This window comes from Mugil cephalus, chromosome 2, assembly GCF_022458985.1.
Source record: "Mugil cephalus isolate CIBA_MC_2020 chromosome 2, CIBA_Mcephalus_1.1, whole genome shotgun sequence".
NCBI classification, from domain to species: Eukaryota; Metazoa; Chordata; class Actinopteri; order Mugiliformes; family Mugilidae; genus Mugil; species Mugil cephalus.
This window is the reverse complement of record NC_061771.1, coordinates 2,293,484-2,316,450: the sequence shown is the minus strand read 5'-3', so window position 1 is coordinate 2,316,450 and position 22,967 is coordinate 2,293,484. Positions and strand designations below refer to the sequence as shown.

At 41.8% G+C, this 22,967-nt stretch overlaps 1 protein-coding gene across 1 annotated transcript in view; it reads left to right on the top strand.

Moving 5' to 3' along the window:
- The first annotated feature begins 2,805 nt into the window (after positions 1–2,805).
- usp43a (ubiquitin specific peptidase 43a) overlaps positions 2,806–22,967 on the top strand; it is a 91,016-nt gene continuing 70,854 nt past the window's right edge. The window contains exons 1-2 of the mRNA XM_047578917.1: positions 2,806–3,915; positions 11,964–12,119. Of these exons, the coding sequence (XP_047434873.1) occupies positions 3,301–3,915; positions 11,964–12,119 (771 nt within the window). The 5' untranslated portion in view covers positions 2,806–3,300. The remainder of the gene's footprint in view (positions 3,916–11,963; positions 12,120–22,967) is intronic.

The window sequence follows — 22,967 nt, the reverse complement described above, 5'->3', positions numbered from 1 at the left end:
ATGACATAAAAAAAGCATATAAACAAATTGAAAGTATTTGCATCTAGAGACTGCTAAAAAATATAAAGAAATACAGACAGGGCTGTTGGGGAGATCAATATTTTACTCATATATATTGTAAAACTACAAGGAAACCTCTATACAACTAAACTGCAATATATAACCATACCATTAGTTTTTAGCCTTTTAACTTTTTTAACCTTTTACTTCCATCCTTCCTGAAAGCCCATTTCAACTGGAGTTCAGACCTTATTAAACATTTTTTAATACCTCTACAGGGGGCCACTCATATGAACGCTTCTAGCGAACAGGCTACAATGGATGAAGTCACTGTTCTTGTGCTTCAAACTGCACTCAGTAACCCGTGATCATTTTATAATTTTTGAAAGTCCAAATCTTTTATTTACAAACGTATTCAGACCCTTTGCTGTGCCACAAATTGTGGTCAGGTGTTTCCTGATTGTTGATTGTTTAATTATTCTCAAGATTAGCCTAAAACTTGAAGAGGGTCCACCTGTGGTAAACATAAGTGACTGGACATAGTTCCAATAGGCCCCACTGTTCATGCTACATGCCAACAAATCCATGCCATGAATCCAAGGAGCTCTCTGCGATAACTCTGTGATAAATATGCAGTGAGACATAAATCATTTTCTAAGCTCTGAGTGTTCTCAGGCGCATTATAGTTTCAATAATTGTGAATCAGATGGAGCTTGGAACTATCATGACTTGGCCAAACTAAATAACCGAGCAGGGAAAAAAAAAAACGTATTGAGGGATCTGGCCAATGACCCAACAGTCTCTTGAAAAGAGCATAAGAAATCTTCTCCAATAGTGGGAAAACCTGCCAGAAGGATGTTGCGCTCAAGAGTATTTTATCAATCACACTGTTATGGTTAAGTTGTAGACAGAAGCCAATCTTGAATAAAAGGCCCATCACAGACTGGAGTTTGCTAAAAGGCATTTAAAGTAAAATATTGTCTGGTTTGATGAGACAAACACTGACCACTTTGGCCAAACTCCAGGCATCCTACTGGTGTTCTTCTTTGTGACAGGGACACTGCTGTGAATTGATGGATGGTTGAATCCAGCCAAATGCAAACATGCCCTTTAAGAGAACCTGCTCCAGGTGCCGCAACCTCAGGCTAGGGTGACAGTTCATTTGCTCCATCACAGTACACTAGGTATACAGCCAAGACAGTGTTGGAGTGGCGTCAGTAGTCTCTCACTATACTTGAGTAGCTCCAAACCCTGGACCTATACCCCTACCCAAAACTTTCAGATCTGTGGAGCAACATGAATATGGCAGTTCACAGATGCTTCCTATCTAATGGGATGGATCTTAAGTGGATCTGTCAGGAAGAATGAGATTAACAGTCCAAATCCTAGTGTGAAAAGTGATGGCTTGCATCTTCTGATCTTGGGTATCTGCTACTAATGTATTCAAGTATCACATGGTCATGCATGTGATACTTGAGGTAGAAGATTTAGATTTTTGTTTTGACAGAAAGTCTAAAAACATGTTTTGACTTTGTCATGTCAAGTTATTGAATGAAGATGTCAATTTGTTTATGATAAACAAAGGTGTGCAAGGACAACAGGCATCTTTAGCTTCTCAAGATTGCATTAATTGACCAGTGTAGTCTCCGCTACTTTTCAATGTAATGTAGTGCCATTCTTAAACAAGACAGTTTAAGAATGGCATTACATTACATTGAGCAGTGAACTCCAAATTCCACTTTTAGGCAAAAGGTCATATTTGTCAGGTTGGTAAGCACAACATGTGCTTGAGAACATTACAGTGACTCAGTTACATTTTTATATATTTTGTCATATACAATAAATGAATTCTAAAAATTAGGTTTCTTCTCCCTTCTATCGAAGAGACAGAGCAGGCCTGAGTTTTTGTCTACTTAAGCACATGATGCTCTCGACTAATCTATCAACAGTGATTCCCTGAGGATATCTGGTAAAAGAGAGGGGCAATCCACAACAGAAAGCCTCTGGGCCTCTAACTCGATCCTGCTTTTGGAGAAAGTAAAATAACAAACCTGTAATATAAACCAAGTCAGCAGAAATATCAGGAGCTCAGTAAAATCAGACATCTTCCCCCTCTTTGTCTCTTACCCACCGCTGATGAAAAGAGGGCCGTGGGTTCAGTGAGACAGAGGCACATTAAAGTCACAGTTAGTCTCTAAATTTGTTCATTTGTTATGCTACTGTAACACGTATTCACTTTACCAAGCAATTCTAGAATATGAGGATCCTGGAAATGTTGGAAATATTGGATGGAGACCTGAGCATCTATTTCAATAAATCAGCACATCTGGTCCACTAAACCCAATCTTTAGTACTGGTGAGGTGTGAAATTAAGCTTCTATGATTGGAATCTGAATATTGCACAAAAGATGCTGGATTCCCATTGAGAAGCAAGAACATGTCTGGCCAAGTGCTCCTGTAACATCCATTCTATTCTGGGTTGTAGCAGCATTAATAGGCATTAAAGCAGTAACCTGCCTATTTAGGATACATGTGCCTGAAAATGACGGTGTGTTGGGACACAGTCTTTGGGTTTTCTCTCACGCTTGTTCTTACTTTGTTGGAAGTTTTAGTCTAAATCATCCTGCAGATGCCAATGACTTTGACACTTTCTTGGGGATGTCAAGGCAGGTGATGCTTTAATTGCTCCTACAGGGGGCAGTTTAAGGCTACAGAGCGTGACATCTATTAAAGGCATCAACTTCCTTGTTCCCAGAGAAATAAACTAGACATGCACGGTTGAAAGTGCCTTCCCGGTGCAGCAGGTCGAGTGACTTCACTGTTCATTTCTGTTGAGATAAACTACTGAAAAGTGATCTAATCGAGTGTGGTCAAACGTATGAATGGCGGGCATTAGGCAGGATCATCCAAGTAGTTCATTGTGAATCCGTAGACAGGAGAGGAGGGAGGGGAGAACAGCAGTGGAGAGAGAGTCGAAGACCGAGAGGCGCACGATCCAGCGCTGAGAGCCGTCAACGAGGAAGTATAACTCAACCTGTGAGGTGGAGGGAGAAAGATCATCTCTGGAGTTCCTGTAGAGATCGCCACCCACCAAAACGCGCGGACTGGTTACGCACTGGGAGATGTCAGGGGAGTAGTATCAGCAATCATGTGCCTTATTGGCACCGAGCCGGTGCCACCTGAGCGGTAAGGTCTGTGGAGAGGAGTAACGCGCAGGAGGAGGGGTAGACAGTCTGGCAGACAGGTGCGACTCCACAGCCTCTTTCATTTTCTCTCGGTCCTGTGAAGTGATACGGAGCCATGGATACCCGCAAGGAAAACAAGGTAAGAAAGCAGCCCATGAAACCAAAAACGACTAAGCGGAAGGAGAAGAAATACAAAACCGGGAGGTTTGTTAGGAGAAAATCGCTGCGATCTTTTGGGAATTTCATGGGAAGGATCCTTAAAACTTTGGGCACTTTAGCGCACTTTGGCGACGCGGAACCGCCGGACGCGGAGGACGACGACGGCGGCTTCGGCCAAAGCTCATCGGGGGGTTTCAAAGATGAGTGTCCGCAGATGTCCAGGGAAGGGACCGTGAAGAAGAGCTCCACGGTCTCCTCCACTCACGGCTCGGTTAGAGAGAGGCTGTCGTGGTGCTACGGCGACAAGACTCCGGGGGTGCTGGGGCTGAAGAACCACGGCAACACCTGTTTCATGAACGCCGTGGTCCAGTGCCTCAGCAACACGGACCTGCTGGCCGAGTACCTCGGACTGGAGCAGTACAAGTCGGATATATGCCAAAAGAGGGTGAACGGGGAGGTGAGAGGCGAGGAGCAGCGGAACGTGAGGGGAGAGGTGACCGAGCAGCTGGCGTCTCTGATCCGAGGGCTGTGGACGCTGGAGTACACACCGCAGCTGTCTGTGGAGTTCAAGGTGAGGACACAGAGGACGCGTGGGTGCTGGTCCCTGTCACAGATAGGCTTATATGTTTATGTCTGAAGCCTTATTACCTTAGCGGACAAGCTTTCTGTTGTATTACTCAGAAGATCTGACATAATTTTTATGAAGAGGTTTAACAAGTTTAACTCCCTGAAAACTCACCAACAGACTAGGGCAGTTTTCATACAGAGTATAAAACACAGTAAAGACACACAGAAAGCAACTTTCCAGATAAGCTTATCTAATTGTGTTTATTTGGTTAAGTTTGATTCACTCCACTCTGTCCTGGAGGTATGGTGTTCTGAAGCACATAAAACTGCTGTCATAAAAATGACATATTTGTCACATGACAAACCTGTGGTCAGGTGGTTTCAAGTTGCACCAAGTTGCTTGGGAGAGACAAGAGACATTAGAGTGATTATTTTCAGGTTGATGTGAATCTACCTTCTTAGCTGCAACTAACAGTTCATTCGCCTCAACGTGTAATGTGAAACTTGTGCTCCCAGCTAACAGCACCATGCCTTACCAGCAGGGCAGGGTTATGTAAAGAGGATTTTTGTGGGATTTGTGAACGTGTCAACAGCTCTCTCAGCCTACGTTGGCAATGAAATACTTGAATGACTCAAGGTGGAACTGGACTGAAAAATGGATCAGAGGGCAAAGGTTAACTTGTGTGTCCCATATCTGAGAATAAAGACACGCACACACACACACACAGGCTGTTTCCGTGTTCCAGGGGAAGCAACAAATAAAACAGTGATAACAAATGCACCAGAGACCTTACAGTTTCGACGCTTTATTATTGTTTGTTGAAGTAGTGGCCTGTGCGTGCACATGGTTACTGATTACTTTCTGGATGCAGCTTGACTTACCTGTTCCAGCACTTGAGGTGGTTTGACTGCATTCCCTGATGCTTTGGAGGAAACAAGCTCCCCGTCACATATATACATATACACACGGCATATGACGACAGCATAGTGGCTACATTACATCTTTACCTGTCAACTGTAAGGGTGTTAGATCAACAAGCTGTCAAAGTCTTCAACTCAAAAGGCTTGGTGCTTCTGCAGTCAGTTGTGGCTGTTGTGAGCGTGGCCTTCAGCCTTCCCTCTGGACTTATTGAATAAGAGAACCTGCAGGCTGGTTGCGGAGTAGCAGTTCTGTTGCATCAACAGCCTCAGGGAAGCTATAGGTGATGGGGTATGCAACATGTGCACATAAACACTCCTAGGGAGAACAGTATGAGTGCAATGCCATTTATTATAGAAAAGGCTGATATTCATGTAATACTGGATTATTAATACTGACGACCTCCATACAAGAAAGATTTAAACTCCTGCCATTTGCAACTGCTTCAAATCCCAAAAAAACAAGCCTTAAATGAAGGAATCAGAATGTATTTGTTGACTCTTGATGCAGTGTGCACAACATCATAATTGAGTGTTGTTGGGCCTTAACCCTTAATATCAGAATGCTTAATTAGATGCATTCATGTAATCATGTGGGCTTTCATGGATTTTGTTGTAATATTCTAAAAAGTAGCTGTCAGAAGAACAAGAAAAGAAAAATGAAACAAAACAGGAAACATGTCCTTCACCTTCACTCCCCTCTCTATCCTCGCCCCATTGCATCGACAAATTTGTGCCTGTCTGGCTGTCCCAGGGTGAAACCAGAGAGAGGATGTTTGCTGTGGTGCAAGTGCATTCAGCCTGGAAAAAGGAGGATCCCCCCTGCTGAGATGCCTCCAATGTGTGCACTCAGAGGGAGAGAGAGAGAGAGAGAGAGATTTATTCACATTTAAAGAGAGACTCTGGGCTTCAATGAAATAGAAAGGGGAACTTTTTTCTGAGATAATTCTGCAGTACTTATTATATTCTGTCATGATGTCAGTAGAAGGTAATGTTGAATGAACATTTTGAATGATGCAGAGTAACCTAAGGTTTCTAAGAGAGAATCTGTGTCAGAGCTGGGAAATAGACACAACTCAAACTGAGAGTGAATATTGATGGTCCTGTCTCAGCTGACGGTGGTTGAGAGGCGGGCGCAGCCTGGACAGATAACAAGTCTATCATAGGGAAATATTTATTTTCAGTTCCTAAGAAAATGAATATAAAAATAAATAGTCCAAATGTAATGATATATTACACATATAGGGAAACATCATGCTACTTGGAAGAGCTGAGGCGTATCTGCCCATGTCTGTCATCACTGTATTGCGTGCAACTCCAGCGTTTCATTGTGAACAGGATGCAGTACACACTACGGCTTCTATGGTTTTGGATAAACCAACATACTCTCACATGTTACTTTAGCATACTGGTTTGGCTGGTAAAAACTTTGAGATGGTTGTTTGTTACCTTGTTCTAAACATGCTCATCTAAAAAAACAAGAAAACAAAAAACTACTTATCTGACCAGTTTGCTGTTAATGTTAATGAAGTTGTTGGTGCCTCAGTCATCATTTCTGTTTCAGCCCTGGCTGCAGGCGTGCTGGCAATTTTAGAGGCAGCTGCAGAGCCCTTGGTTTTCAGACTATTGATCATGTGACGCTCTTCAGCTTTGAGAAGGCCTTTGTGTTCGACCAGCTGTTTCCTCAAGTTAGTGATGTTGCCCTTATCAGCTTTTACATGTCAAATTACAATTTGCTGCATGTTTTGAAAAGTGTATGTGGACTATGTGTGAACACACTTGACTCGGCATTACTGTGATGGAGGTTTCAACCTCTCTCTCTCTCTTGGTCTAACATACTCCATTCTCCTACCCAGATGTGCTCTCAGGCACCAAAAGATGGCACTGAGGGATTTAACGTGAGTCTGTCCCCATGGTGCTGATATAACTGGGCAATATAAATGGTGGAAGGAGAATAACTAGCCATGGCTAAATTCAAATAAGACGGTCTTTACTCTTGCACTATATTGGGGGATAAATATTTACTGCTCCCTGAAACTTTTTTTTATTTTCATGTAGAGGACAACAAAGAGCCCTGCAGAAAGTTAATACTTTTGAACTGTATGTTCACTATATGTTCATATAATCAGAGTAATTATGTAGTGGCCCATCTGCACAGTCTCATAACTGCAGGTGGAAATGACTCCCAAATTAATCTATGCCTAAATGACAGTGATCAGCCTAATAGAGGTTTTGCCACTGCTGCTTCAGTGCATATTTATGTTGAAGAAATCTCCAGGGATGTATCGTTTTATGCTGTCTACATCGCTCTGGCCTGCGGGCCGTGTGTTTGACACCCATGACCTAAAGGATCAACAGCACAGTAACCACTTCTAAAAGTTGTAAAGAAGAACCTCATCTTTTTACACTTGACAGGACATACGTCTGTGGGGCCGGAGGAGCTGAGCTAGAAGGAGGAGCCTTGTGTTTTAAGTAGCTGGATTTGTCCAGGGAGGGCAGGTGTGTGTGACAGTGAGGAAGGGCAGTGGGACTGATGGTTGGTTTGCCTCGTCTTGTCTCTGCTGTCCTTCACTCTCATTCTCACTCGCAGCTTTGAAGATACATTGTGCAGACGTAAAGCAGCGGGGACGTACACCACCTGGACTCTCCATGCTGAGTTGTGCAGAAATGTGCAGTGGGGCTGTCTCTCATATGAGTTTGACCACAGCACTTTCTCAGCAGAACAGATGGGGGATTTTTTTCTTGAGATTTTAGCAGTGTAAACATTATGAGACTAGTAGAGTATACAGAATACAGTAGCTATAATAATCTGTGCATTTAATGCGTGCTCACAGATCTGGACTACTACCTCAGCTATTGAAGAGGAAATACTAATGCTTTAAATACTTGCAACAAACAAGCTAGACCATTTCCAAGTACTGTAACAGAACCTCCATATACTCCTGGAAAGCAGCATGCATTCCCACGACTCAGTGAGCCGTATGCCATTATACCTACACTGCTGTGACAACAGACAATAAAGAAACTCAAGGAGAAGTGGCTCTGTGTCGTATCAGTAAGCACTACAGTCTGAGAACATTCCCTACCCTTATTGTCCCTCATATGATTTCTGTACCAAGACTGAAAGACGACACGTTTTTTGAAGCTGTGGGAATAAATCAATCCAAGCTACTCTGGGGCGCGAGACACAAAAAGTCTGCTTTACCCCACTGATGGGGTGTATGTGGAGGTGTACAGTATGCTCGTACAGCGTTTGATAGCGTGACAGATGCAACTTTCTAGACTGTCAGTTCTGCACACAGAAGTGAATTTGCAGCCTCAGCTGCGAATTCTCCGAGAATCAATTTCTCAGTTTCGGCAGAGCCCGGGGAGCCTTTCCCTGGGCTGTACACCATTCAGAGGCGATTATTTCCATCGCATCTCATCCCTTCTTACTTGTTACTGATCGCCTGTAAATCCCACGCCAGGGACATCGCAGACATGCAGGTTTTGCTCAGTCTTGACTCGCTTGGACCTTTATCGGAGCATTTCCAAGCTTCTCTGTGTTTGATTTCAAGATGTAGAACTTGTTTTTTCATTAAAATACAAGCTTGCTCTTCATTGCTCCCAGGAAGGTACAGGTGCTGCACTACTGAGAGAGGCTCATTTGTGTGTTTGTGTGTGTGTTTGTGTGTGTGCTGTCTGGAGCTCAGCTGGCAGTGATTAGTGTACGGAATGGTTGTTGTATGATAGAGAGGGAAAGAGCTCAATCGATAGAGGAATTGAAAGAAAGAGGACATTGAGGTTGTGTGTTTGCATTACAGAGCAAAAAGATAGATGAAAAAGGAAGTATAAGTGGATAGTGTAAAGTGATAACTACCCTTCGTCTGGACCGGTTCAACAGCAACACCAGGTTGCTAAAAAAAACAGTAAATGGAGGCTGCAACTAACAAGCGATTCTATCTGGTCTCATTCCAGCCACACCTGAACAGGGAGGAAGCACATATTCAGTTCCTTTTGAGGTTGTGCCTTAGTAAGACTTTGTCAGTATCACTGTCTGTCCGTGATGAAGGAATCCATGCAGGCCTGTTTGGCAGGCTGGACCACTGTGAGGTGAGGTCAGGTGGTGTGAATGTTTTTTTTTTTGTTTTTTTTTCCCAGGAGGACAGGGAGGAGGGTCACATGCTTGATGTATGTTTATAGTAAATTCCTGGCCTGCTAGCACTGGAATCCATCATTGTTTACACAGTCAGGAGGATGGATGTAGGGAGGGCATGAGAGGGTAATGGTGTGAGGTGAAGCAAAGGTAGCGGGATGCAACACTAAAACAGACATCTGGGTGTGGAGGCAGGGGCGGCTGTGAGAGTGCAGCCTGGCCTCTGACGATCGCTGAGAGGTCGTGACCCCTGCTGCTGAGGCTGAACAGGTTTACACAGGCTGTCTTTTGTCATTCCGTTCTTTTTATCCATTGCCTTTCTCTGCTTCGCCGTATTCTGTTTTGGAGAAAACCTGACAGCCCTGGAATTCTTGAGACGGGCTCCCCTTCAGAGACAGACAATCTAATAAACATACATTTCAGCCACACAAATGGGGATTTGTGTGGCTGAAAGATTGTACTTTTGTGAGCTTATATCTAACTAGGGCTGCTCTACACAGGACTTTTCATTAAGTCTACTCAATATACTCTGAAAACAAATCCAATTAACTCCCCTACATACAGCATAATGTTGTGTTCTGGCAAGCTGCAGTTTCTGTTTAATAATTAGCGGTGGACATTTACTATTCTAAAAACGAATAAGTGAGAATAATTAATTGCATTAAGTAATATTAAATGCAACACAGATATCCTTCACATGCTTTTAAGACAAAATAAATTCCTTTACCTGAAACAAGTGTCCTTCAGACTACAAAGAACTCAAACAAATGCTGCCCGTGCCCACCTCACTGGGTCAGATCTGGGCTGAGAATCAGTTTCTCGGCCTAGACTGATCAATAGTTCTTACAATAAGCTCCCTCAGTCTCACCCTTCCACCCACCTTTATCCTCTCCCTGACTACATCTCAAGTGTTTACTCAACAAACACTTAAGATGCTTCCATAGCTATGTTCAGGTCAGCTCCCAGCACTGCCGGTGTCTGCAGAGGAACTCAACATTTTTAGCCCACCTGCTTTTCTTGTCTCTTGTGTCTCCAGCTGTTTTGTTCTGAAGAATGTCCTCTCATTTCACCCTTTACAAGAAATCATTTTGAAAAAAAAAAAAAAAAGGAGCAATGTCTGGGAAGGTGCTTTGCCAAAGTGCCTTTGAGGCAGCGTGGGACATTTCACCAGAGACAGGACTGGACAGACTGGAAGACAACACTGTAAACAGATATCAAAGAGATGAGCAAATGTACCACTCCCAACAGTGACACGGACACACACACATGTTCAAGTAGAGAGTCATCCCTTATTTTCAATTAGTCATAAGATCTTGATTTCACCAGGTCTCTGTATCCCAGTCCGGCCTGGTTACTATGCTGACCCTGGAAACTGTCCTTTCCTCTCCAGTCCTCTCCATTCTCACCCTTCCTTATTTAGCTGAAAGCTTTGAGAAACGGTTCCGCCTGTGTTTTTCTCACACGTCCGTTTGATGGAGAGACAGGAGAACCCTCACCGGTCTGTTGAAACTTCTCCAGCATCCCCTCCCTTACTCTGCAGTTCCCTCTCTCCATCTGTCCCACATCCCTTCATCCCCTGTCAGCGCTCCCTCATAGTGATGAAGCTCATTAGTGGGCTGTCTCTGTCAGATAGAATGGGGAGGGGAAGGGTGGGCTTCCTCTTGTGTTTATATTTAGATACTGGGATACTGCAGGTATGATGTGGTGATTTTTAATGAGGTGCGGAGCAGAGCCTGGATAGTGTCAGTCACACGGAGACAGGGAAAGAGTGACAGAGAGACAGAGTAGTAGACACCTAATGTAGTGTAAATGCAGCCATTAGTTTTCTGTCTGACTCATAAACTCACTGTTCCTCTTTTATTATCAAATGAGGCAGAATGGCTGTTTTTGTTCTCTAGTGTCAGGTTGTGGATATTTTTGAGTGCAGCGTGTGAACGAGTTTGGAGAAGAATTGGAAACGCTAATGTTTGTGATTTTGTTTATTGATACGGTTGTGCTGCCCAAAATAGCAATCTCACTACATTATTTAAACAATCGCTGTCTTCAAATGGGTGGAAACAAACAGCCCAGGCAATTTCTCTTCAAAAACAACAATATGAATTGGATTTTAGTTTGCCTGAAGGAGTGGAGAAGTATGCCATATGTATGTAGTGTTTGAAATTGTGAGATAGCCAATTGCAAACAATTAATTTCGATTAATCTCAATTAATCTGTCTATTTCTTTTTCAATGAGCCAATTGATCCATTGATTATTTTTCAATGGATGTATTGAAAAAAATATTTTCTCATAGTCGATTAATCTCATGGTTAACTACTAACAATTAATATAAGTTTTCTTAATAAATTTTACCAGATTTACCATCACCAAAGGTTCACATTCATCGAGTGTAGTTAGGAAAGCTTTGTCATAATGAATTTTCCCACTTACTTAGTAAATGTTGTGGCACATTGATGTTTTTACAGAGTCATTTTCATCAGTGAAGTTGACTTCTTTGAGTGTTTGCAGCTGTAATATAAGCCATTTAAGTTAATATATTTGATGGTAGAACATTGGCCTTTTCTTTGTCATACATGGTACAGATTTCTCTTTTTGTTTTGGACCATTGAAACTATTGCCTGATTACCTAACAGTAACTTTATCTGCTGGAGAGTCCAGTAAAGATTACTGTAGTTGATTTGCTTCGAACACCTTTTATTTTTATACAGTGTAATGTCCAGTGAGAGTTGTGAAAGATTTATAACATGGTGTTATCATTGCCAAATAATGTCTGACAGATGCTCTTAAATGACTCTGCAACAGCTGGTGATAAGAAAAAGAATTGTGTGTTTATTTCTGTGTCAACATCCTGAGCGCTTCAAGCATGAACCAGCTCTTAACTCACAAATTATGACTTCCTGTGTGTCAAGTGATCATGATCTCATTTTGTTGTGTCAGTATGTAATGACTTCTGAGATCACCCAGAGTCACAGATTAATTGTGATGTCTGTCCTCTCCACAGAACATAGTGGCCAAATATGGCTCTCAGTTTCGGGGAAACTCACAGCATGATGCTCTGGAGTTCCTCCTCTGGCTTTTGGACAGAGTTCACGAAGATGCCAATTCCCGCCCTGACAACAATAACAGCAACAGCAGCAAGACCAAAGCCATGACAAAGGTGAGTCCTCAGTGCTGGTATTATTTCCGCCCGCCTGTCTTTTCTACAGATTGAATTATGTCTCCTTGTTTGGCTTTACTGCACAAATAGTTTCATGTGCAGCTGAAACAGAATTCTAGTGCTTCACATGTTACTCTCGCTGCAGGTTGCACATAAATCTGTCAATTAAGTTGTCATGCTTTGTATGGCAGATCCCATAGACTGTAAATAAAGATGGACAGTGGAACAGCTACTCCAAAGTGAAGCCAAATCAAGTAGAGCCTGGTGTCTGGCTGCAGTATAGGTCATAGGATCCACCCCCTCCTTCTTAGTGGATGGCATCCAGGCCAAACTAAAACACGTCAAATCTATGTCTTTTGTTATTATAATGCTGATGCATGTTCAAGTGTTAATTTTTCTGCTAAGTTTTGTTTTGGTTAGTTATTTGATGTTATACAAACAGGATGTGACAGGGATTAATCCAACATGTCTTTGTAGCTGGTGGAGGTGGAGCAAATGGCTCAGAGGAAGTGTGGTCAAGTCACTGATATCATGGCTCCACTGTCGGACTGTACTGCACACACTCTAGCTCCATACTCAAAAGATGGCACCGACTGTATCTGTAGGAAAATAGCGTCAGTTTGATCAGTACAATGGAGTTTGGTCAATGCAACCTCTGTGGCCGATCCTACCAGTGGCACACCTGTACGCATCCTTCTGTGTGGTAGTTTATTCAAAGTAATCATTTTATACATCATCAAAAAACGAGTATTTTCTGTGAGTGGGTCTCCAACCTCCCAGAATGGATCTCCAAGTGGACAGAATCTGTGAAAAGATAGAGTTGCAGAGTGAAAATCCTGTTATTCAACCTGCAGGTGAGCTCAAACTCACTCGGCCTGAAATGAACCATTGTCTCCAGGTGCTCATTTCCTGTGAGATGTAAAAGGAGAAGCTGCCAAAATGGCAGGCATCCGTTCCGTCTCTCTGTGTGTGTCTATAGTGTGTCTCTGATGAAGGATGCTCACCTCGCAACCATGTGCTTGGAAAATAGCCAGAGATTTGGTGAGAGGGAATGAAGGGCAGACACATCACGACTGAGCTGTTGACTTTTTTGTCTTGACTAGAGTCAGATGTTAACACTCAGCAAGGATGAAAGGCCAGTAAAATTTGACATTGGTAGATGAATTTGTTGGATTGGAGTGCATTTTACTGATCCCTCTGTCCTTTTAATCATGCAATCAAGCAAATACACATTAATCACAATGCATTACAGACAGCTTCATTGTCCTTTTATTTCAGTGAGTTTGTCCTGCCACAGTCGTTCATTAAAGTAGTGAGGCAGTAAAAGCTTGAGTGCTTCTTTGTTTTAATCTTATTCTAAAAAAACATTCTTGACAAGTACGTAACTTTATCCTGAAAAGTGATTTAGTTCATGACCCAAGAAAACATGGAAAATTACACTATGGCTCTCCCACCGAGATGTTGTTTTAATGGATTTAATTATGACTTTCACCCCCATCAGTGACTATTGTCTGGTTGGAGTAGAGTGGGCTTGATTTCTTCTTGAACCTCTTAATTAGTCTGAGTGTGAGTGTTGCACATTGTGACATTAAATGCTTGCTATGGCCCCAGGACCTCCAGTACAGTTACAAGCTAAACTGTTGCTGCACCCCCACCCCCCCACCCCCACTCTGGCAGCCACGCTAATACAGGCACCCTTTATGCAGCATAAACAGCTTAGGGTTGTGGCCCTCATTTGGCTGCTGGTGAATCGCTGTATCACAAAGTCGGCTTTCCCCCGCTGCTGCCCCGAGGCAGAGAAGAAAATCACTGTCTTTTTAGTTCACACGAGGAGGGAACATGTCTGAATTATCATTATTATTATTTTTAAATTAAATGCTCTTAACTGTTAGACAAATTGATTTTCTTCATGCAGAGCTTTGTGCTCCTGTGTACGCTGCCGTGATGTAAGAACCGTATAAGATCCCTTAGTGGTTTAGAATATTTGAAAAACTCATCTGTCTCAAATTTACATGAAAAAATAACATGAGCATACATAGCGCATATTCACACGGGCCAGCAATTTTCTGGCTTTGAGTTGTACATTTCAGTTCATTGCACTGATCTGTACAGTAGGCTGAATTCAAGTAGGATTCATTCCCTAATGTTTCTCAAATCTGCAGCTGATCTGTTCTCATCTCCGACTTAGTGATTAGTTCAGACCTTGGACATTAGTTTAACTACAGCAAAGCACAACAATGCCCTGACATTGACTACACAACTCTCATTCACCTGAACGATCTGACAGTCAGCGCCTTTCCATAGACTTCATGAATAAACTGTAGAACTGCCTCTCCATTCAGTCACATATTTAAAGCTGGAGAAAGCTGCAGTTCTGTGGCCTCCCATTCTTTTATAAAAACAATGAAAAACTGCTTTCTTGAAACATAGTCTGCCAGAGCACAATACAAGTCTTTTAGAAGTGCAGAAGGACAGAGAGAGAACATGATGGAGTGATGCCTGAGTCGAGTGGAAAGAGAAGGAGGCAGAGAAGTGACTTTGAAGCTGTGTCTGCCATTGCACTTTGGGATCAAGGACGACACAGGTCGTGATGAGATGACAGTGTCAACACTGTCCCTGTCAGAGGCTTTGGTCAAAGGCCCCTTGGCCGTCACATTTGGGCCGTGACTGGTGATTGTTTTCATTACAGTTAGTCATCTATTACATTTTCTTGACTAATCTACTTATTGTTTTCTCCCTTAGATTTTGGAAAATACAAAACAAAAAAAAAAAAAAAAAAAAAAAATGCTGGTAACATTTTCCCAGAGGTGATGGCATCTTCAGATGTCTGGTTTTGTCAGATCCACGTTCAAACATTCCGTTTGCAAACAAAGATAAAATCTTCACATTGGATGAACAAACACATTTTGGGCAATTGGTCTGAAAAAGGAATCAAACAATGAATCAAGCGTACATCCTAACAAGTCTCACTAATTCCCACATGGACAGATTTTATCAGCTGACTAGTTGATTATTTCAGCTCTACTTCTTCTGATTTCTAATGCAACAAACTGTACCACATTTTGTGTAGCGTAAGTCAAACTACATGACTTACAGTCCATGGTATATTTTTCTTATATTCTTGGACTGTCTTCTTACATGACAAAGGATCATCATATCCAGTAAGTACCAGTCCTTCAGTTTTAAGTTTGCTCAACTTTACTGTTTTCATCAACCTAAAGCCTGCTAAATACAGCACACAGACACACTGTGTGTTAGGCACTAAAAGATGAATGTGCACCTTTGGATTTAGTCCAATGAACAATTATTTTATGAGATGAACGTATACATACTGCTAGATTAAAAACAAATATGTACAGGTGACACATCTCTCTGTAAGCTCCAAGTCCATTTTGACTGGATGTTGACACAATATTAGCATATATTGGCATTAATGTATCAGTATGAGACGTGGTGTAATAGACTGATGACCACTGAAGGCTGTATCCTGCCTCTCACTTAATTCATGCTGGGATAGATTTTCGTCTCGTTGATAAGCGCTTTACAGAATGGATGAATGGATTTATTGATTTACTTGGATTTCCATTAGCTAGACTCAAAGAGACAGCTAATCTTTGTGAGTTCCTCTGCTCAGACCAACATGTATGCAAAGGGAGGGGAAAGGTAGAAGTACACCAACAGCATTGAACTTGTCCGATACGGGTTTCAAAGGTGTATCGACATAATCGATGACATTGTTAACGCAAACACACCAATTTGTGTGGAGTACTTCACCCTGTCACAATATTCCCACTGGCAGGCACACTGAAGATACGAAAGGCCAGAAACCAGTTGTCAGTAGAGTGAGAACTCATTAGACTGACCTTATAATACTAAAACTAAAGCAGCATATCGTCCATGAGGAAGAGCCTCATCAGAGAAGATCTTCTGACTTTCTGACCTCGAAACAACGAAACAACAGTGTCACCACTTGGACTATTACAGTGATTTTTGTCTGATTCTTGGTTGACCTAATGCAGATTCTAATCTCTAGTACGGCAGTGTGAGTGGTGTACAGTAGATTCCATTAACTTTAGTTTATTAGTTATTTAGACTATATTCTCCCCCTGAGGAAATCCTTTTTCCCAAGCTGTGCATTAACTTTTGTATGTCCAGTAACAAACATAACAGATGAACGCGATACAATGTGACGTACATGAGTTACAACAAAACATATCTGTATGCGAGATATACCATAGCCCATCTGGTAGGAGGTGTAAGAATTATACATAAGGTACAATGTAACATGAGTGCAAGTGCGTGCAAGCAGTATACAGTAAATACTCCTTTCATAATGTATTCCTTTTTAAACGTAAACTTCTGCGATGAATAGTATCATATTTTTCAAATATCTTATAATATACAGTATTTGGATAATGGATAATGGATTTCATAAATTGTTTGTAGCTTTCCTAGTATTAACCAAAATCCAGTATCACAAAATTTATAGCAAATACTATTCGACTGAATTATATTCATGCACACAAAGCATAAATACATTAACATGTGTAATATGCTAGTACATAACACACTATACATAGCTTTGCAAAGTAGCAGTGTTGTTCTAGACTGATGCACAGAAGCTATAGTAGTGTTACCAACTTTGTTATTGCAGCGCACCTGCTAGAACAAGCAGTGTGACTAGTCCAGCAACTTCACCCAAGTCACATTACGTAACGCTAGGTTGTGAACACACAGGAAGGCAGCTCAGTAATGTTAATCCTCCTTCCAAAGGGACCTCACTAAACTTGCTTGGTTTCTCTCCCGCCTCACTGGCTTCACATCAGCAGCATTCCTTACCGACTGACGGGAGGACCACAGGGAAGACATGGCACAATAACAGCTTATACGTGCATGACATTTGTTAGAAAGGAAAAAAAATGTGGCTTTGGTTGAAAGTGAAGGTTTTTTTTTCTTGACCTGCTGATGGCAGTGCTAAACATAGCTGATTTTAAAGGTCTTACGACTAGTACATTGCATTCACCCCTAAGGCCACAGCAGTTTTAAAATATGAAGAACATTTTAACTATTCTGATGTGTCAGAATAAAAAAAAATAAAAAACAACTTATGCTGTTTCTGGAGTGTGCACATGGAGCACAGTTTCATTATTTTACCTCAGGCCTCTGGATGAGAGGGATTTAGAGCAAGTGCTTTTAAGAACTCATCTGTTTCACCCTATGGACAGTGGTGGGATAGAAGGTTTGCCAATGCAACAGTTGTGCCAAAGAATTCTGTATGCATTATTCGATTTTAAATGTCGATAGTGGTCGGCCTTAGTGCCTCAGGAGGGCAGGCTGCAGAAAGACTGAGAGACAAATCTCCCGGCCCTGGAGCCGACCGCATAGACTTTGAAATCGTGTCAGGGGCTGAGCTACAAGTGAGCGAGCCCTCTTATCAACGGGGACAGAAATAGTGAGAGTTTGATAGCTCTCCATGAGGTTTTGGCTCAAGTTCTCGGGGGGGGGGGGGTGAGTCAGCAGACAGGGGGAGGTTGATGGGTCCTTGATCTGGTGATTCCTTCACCTCTGTCAGTCAGCAGGACGCTGGTGCTCTGGTATCACATCTGCCTCTTTGGTTTCACACAAAAACATCCCTGTCAGCGCAGACCAGGATGTGTTTAGTACCAATAAATGATACAAAAAAATGGAGTGTATTTCTTTTTCTTAGGCAATATGAAAGAAGGAAGACATACTTGCTAGGCTGCCCTTCACAACATGAAGACGTATGATGGCTCAACATAAAGAAGAAAATCATTTTGAAAAGGCTTTAAGTGAGTCTTAGCTGTTACAGAACTCTACTGTACTGTAGTAAGACGGTGCTGGAAAGAAATATTCTATTAATTGTAAGTTTTATAAATGATTAAAGCACATATTCTGTCAACTGGATGGTTAAGAAGGATTTTACACAGAACAGTTTGTCACATTTTCCAAATAATTTGATTTGAGAAACCCTACAGACTAAACTATATGTAATACTAGTGCAAGGGGCCCAGTGCAAAGTATTATATCCCTTGATTTTATTTGTATTGTGGCAGATTATGGAGGGGACACGCATCACATACACAAGTTTCATATTCAACAGTTACTTATTTAATAGAGAGATTGAGGTGCCACTTTGACGGAGGAGATGTGGTGGCATGGTGGACCTGAAGCCTAGTATTTATAGGGAGATTGTGGATTGTTGGCAACTGATAGATCTACTCCCACACCTGACATCCAGTTTGGAGAAGCCTCCAGACTAGAGGAGGAGTAGGATGAGGTATCAAGCACAAATCATGTAGTCTGACCCTTGCATATCCATTGAAGTTATATGATATATTGACTCCCTCCTCCTGGTTTGTGTGTCATCCAGCTGAGCTTGGTCTGCCGGAGAAGCCTTCAGTTTCCATCCGTTCACCCTCCCCCTCTGCTACTGGGCCCCCTCTCTCCTCTTGCGCCCAATCTCACGCAGGTTACATCAAAGTAGTGCAACCCTTGCTGCAGCCACCACCCCGCGCTCGGCCAGCATCCCCGGGTTTAACTGCAAGTGGCATTTTCGAGATGCCACACATTCCTCCTTACAGAGAGGATGAGCGAGGGTTCTTGAAAGAGACATGCTGGAGTTGTCTTTCTATTCGACGCAGCTCACCCATTTTTCGAAGAGTGTAACTGTTGAAGAAACGGGGTATAATGTTTGATATTGAAATTAAATTTTACAGCATCCTGTTCTGTTGCCTATAGTTCAGGCCTTCACAACACTGACTCTCATTTCAGACCTTATTACATGACATGTATGAGGAGAATATGTAACTTGTGTCAGCTGTGTTTCCGAGCATTTCTCTAGCCTATCAGTGTGAAATAGTCTGGACAGAGTGGACCGTGTCAGCTAATCCCCCCTTTGCTGTCCTGCCACTCTAATAGGATTTACGTTTGGTTGGCGGGGGGAGGAACCTTTTTGAAATGTTTCTCCACATATATTTTTACGTTCTCTTTCTTGCCATGGCTTCATCAATAGTCCTCTTTCCTTGTTCAAATGTCTTTTTTAAGCCTCTTTCCTGGCGTAATATCTTGATCTATCAGCTAGCGAGGCATAAATGACAGAGTGGGCCTTATCATTCTGTCACCCCCCCCACCCCACCATCCTTCCCCAACCGCTCTTTAAATCTCTAGCTAGACTTCTACAGAGACATCATGGGAATTCTTTGGTGGGATTTGTAGCTCTCTATATACTGAGATGAAACCAACTTGTGCATGTGTTTGCACTTTTCTTTGCTTGGCGAGTGAAGTTTTATTTACTCCTTTGAGTCAGCTCTTAATAAAGGGCCTTTATACACTGCCTTCACGCTGGTGCCTGTGAAGAAGCTCTGCTGTCTTCGGTTGGTCATACTTGCTTTTAAATCACACGTTTGCATAGATTCTGCTCTTTGTGGATAATCTGAACCATCAGTTCCAAGTATGAGTAGTAGCATTCAATTTTGAGAGCGGTAAATGACGAGGTTGAAATTTTCTGTGATGGATTCAGGAATGAGAACAGACATTACATCACAGACACAGAGCCAAAAATGGTGTTTTTTAGCGTCTTACTGTGTGTGTATGTGTGTTTTTGTATTTATCAAGATATGGGAACCAAATTAATGTGAAATGGTGGATCTGAAAAAAAAATATTATCTGATTCAAAACAATTTGATTTGAAAGGTCTGATGTTGATTATAAAAAATCCTTAGATCGATTTCTTAAATACGGACCATCTCCTCCGTAGACATTATGCTGCAGACTTGCAATATTAGTTTTGTGCATCATGAGACCAGGGAGATACAAAACATACCAGAAGCCCTGAGAACAATGCCAGGCCTGTAAAAGAATGTGGAAATACCACATGTTTGGAACTTATGATAACATTAGCTTTAGTTTGAACTAAATAGTTTTGAATCTGAATTATCTTTCATTCAGTTAATATGGAATCGAATCAAAACTAAATCTGTAGGGATACTTATGTTGTTGGGCCACGCGTGTGTTTTCTGATAACATCACATTTCACTCTTTATTAATTGATTTCTCAGGCCAATACATATGCCTATCATTAGGAATCCTTTTTATATTATATTATGCGCATGGACAGAAGAGCAACATTCTACTTCTAGTTTGGTCTCGACCAGCTTTCAAATGAATTTGTCTGTGGCTGAGAGTGTGATAGACTGGAGACCTGTCCAGGATGTACCCCGCCTCTCTAACCTTACCCATCTGTTAATTGATGCGGGGTAAGTAAGTAAGGGTAAATGGGGTTTAAGAGGTTAAGAAGAGTAGTGAGACTTCAAAACAGTAAACTGTGAACTCTCAGTCCAGCTAATATGTTCTTGAAAATGCTCCACAGATGAAGAGCTGTGAGAAACTGATTGGAAACTGTCATTCAACAAATATATTACATTATTTATGCACACCACACAGCTGAATCCACTGAACGGGTATAATAACATTTGTAACTCAGAGGAAAGTAGAAATCAGACTAGCCAGAAATAGGCCCTTCGTCTGTCTTTCTCCCCAAACCACAGCAACCCAGAGCAGCCGTAAACGCTGTGACTGAAATGTCATGCTGCAGGACGTTATGAAAAATTAAACATGCCCTCCCAGGGGGTAAAACAGTCCCAGAAAGAAAAGGAAACACAAGGAAGATCCAAAAGCAGCAGCAACATTAGTCTAGTGATTGATTCATGCTCATGGGAGTGGAGCAGGTAAATTATCCTTCACGTCCTACAGCCGCCCCTCCTGGCTGTGGGTTCATGCGTGACTGCAAGTTAGTTTTCGGGATGAGCTTTTAAAACCCACTCTTACATATTTTCACAGCACATCGCATCACATCTCTTCCTCGGCTCTTATTTTTTTCATCTTTATTTTTCATGTTCCTCTATGCTCTCAGCTCACCTGACAGTATTTAATACACTTAGGCTGTAATCACATGTGTTTGACTCGAGCACAGCTACCTGAGGTGGGCGTCGCAGACACTGCCACCAACGTGCAGGTGGACATTTACTGCAAAAAGCTTTTATGGGTCCTACTACGTGAATGAAATATTCACGACATTTCTTTGGAAACATTTAATTAGATGCATGAATATTTCAAAGGATGTCCTTCTTTAAATAGTTCAAGAACATCTGATAAACCTCTGTCCATACCCAGAGAGATGGAATGAAACTCAAATGCGCTAAGATTTTAGTAGAAAGAGTTAGTATTGAAGTTCAGGGGGGGGAATTTAATGAAAGTTAGATGTGTGCTAGCATTGTCAAACAGTGCCTAATGACCTTCATATTTCATAATTTTACATCCAATTTCCACAAAAATCTGTGTGCAGTCATTTGATTTATTCCAGTCAGCATTGTCTGAAGTATAGGAACATCATCACCAAGTGATGCAGACACACCAGTGCACAAGTATAAACTATCACACAAATGATGCAAGAATATATGCTCTATTTAGAAAATAAATGCTAACAGGTGTAGTTGTTCTTAATTCATACATAGTGAGACTTCTTAACAATACAGTGGTAATGATATAAATAAATGAAAAATAAATAAACAATCACATCATCAAATTAATATTTAGTACTCCTGCTATTAGCACACAGTAGAGCTCTAATCCTGCCTAATCCTATATATATACAGTATATTATATCTTTTATAAAAATAAAAGATATAGCAGCACACAAGAAAATCTGTACTACAGTATGTACAATTAAAAGCACATAGTAGCGTAGTAACAGCAGTAAATTACAGTGACATTGATATGGGAGAGTAAACTGGTATGTCTTGGCAGAACTGTAAAACAGCAATCTAAAACCATCATGCAAAATAATAATAACATTTACAATGGTTCAAATTTGTCTATAGTAGTGCAATTCTTTCGACTGTGGGTACGGTCCGTGGGAATGTCACAGTCGGTCGGTGTAAATGTCTGAGGAGGGGTAGTGGTGAGCCAGTGGTCTGCTCTGCCACCTCACCGCTCACTACAGGTCCTTACTGTTCTCCTCTGTACAGTTGCTGAACCAGACAGTGCAGCGGTAGGTCAGCTCCTGAGCTTCACCATCTCTCTTTATCCTTCTCTGTGTTTTATGTTGAGGTGGACTGAATGGAAGGATGGAAGGATGGATATTGCATTCATGTACTGAGTTCAGAGCGTTTCTGTGGTTATTGTGAGGACAAAGGTACACGGTGGCTATTAGTCACTTTTTCTCGTCAAGAATGACAGAAAGGTTGTAAGGATAATCAGTCTGTCAAGCTCTCAGGGGGATTTCTGTTTCATGTTTTCCCCTGTGTAATCAGTGTTTGGTATTGAAAACTGGTCTTGCCGGTGTAAACTGAAAGGTTGCTTTTTGTTGGTTTCGTTCAGGTAAACATTGTCTCACCTGGAGGTTCATTGTTCAGTGTCACTTCCACCACACCCACCTTCTCAGGCTTTCCTTCCTTATATGGTTGTCTCTTCCTTGTGCCCGTGGGCCTGTTACGCAGGACGGGTCGCTACAATGCAGTCTGACCTGTTCCTGTCACATGTTTTCCATTGTTCAGTATCCTCCTCAGAGACTGAACTGAAAAGGAAATATTGAATATCTCACTCAATGTCAGAACAGCTTAAATTTTCAAATTATGTTAGCGCAGGGAATATTCTTTACACGGTTAAGAAAATATAGATATTTAGTCTCAGCTTGTTATTTGAAGTGTGACTTTTGTTTGTGGTTGACTCTGTAAGGGTGTGTATTCTCCCTTGGTTTCATGGCAGCTTACTGTGCCAACGTTGCAGATTTTGTAGGATAAAGGGTTTATAAAATAAATAAATAAATAA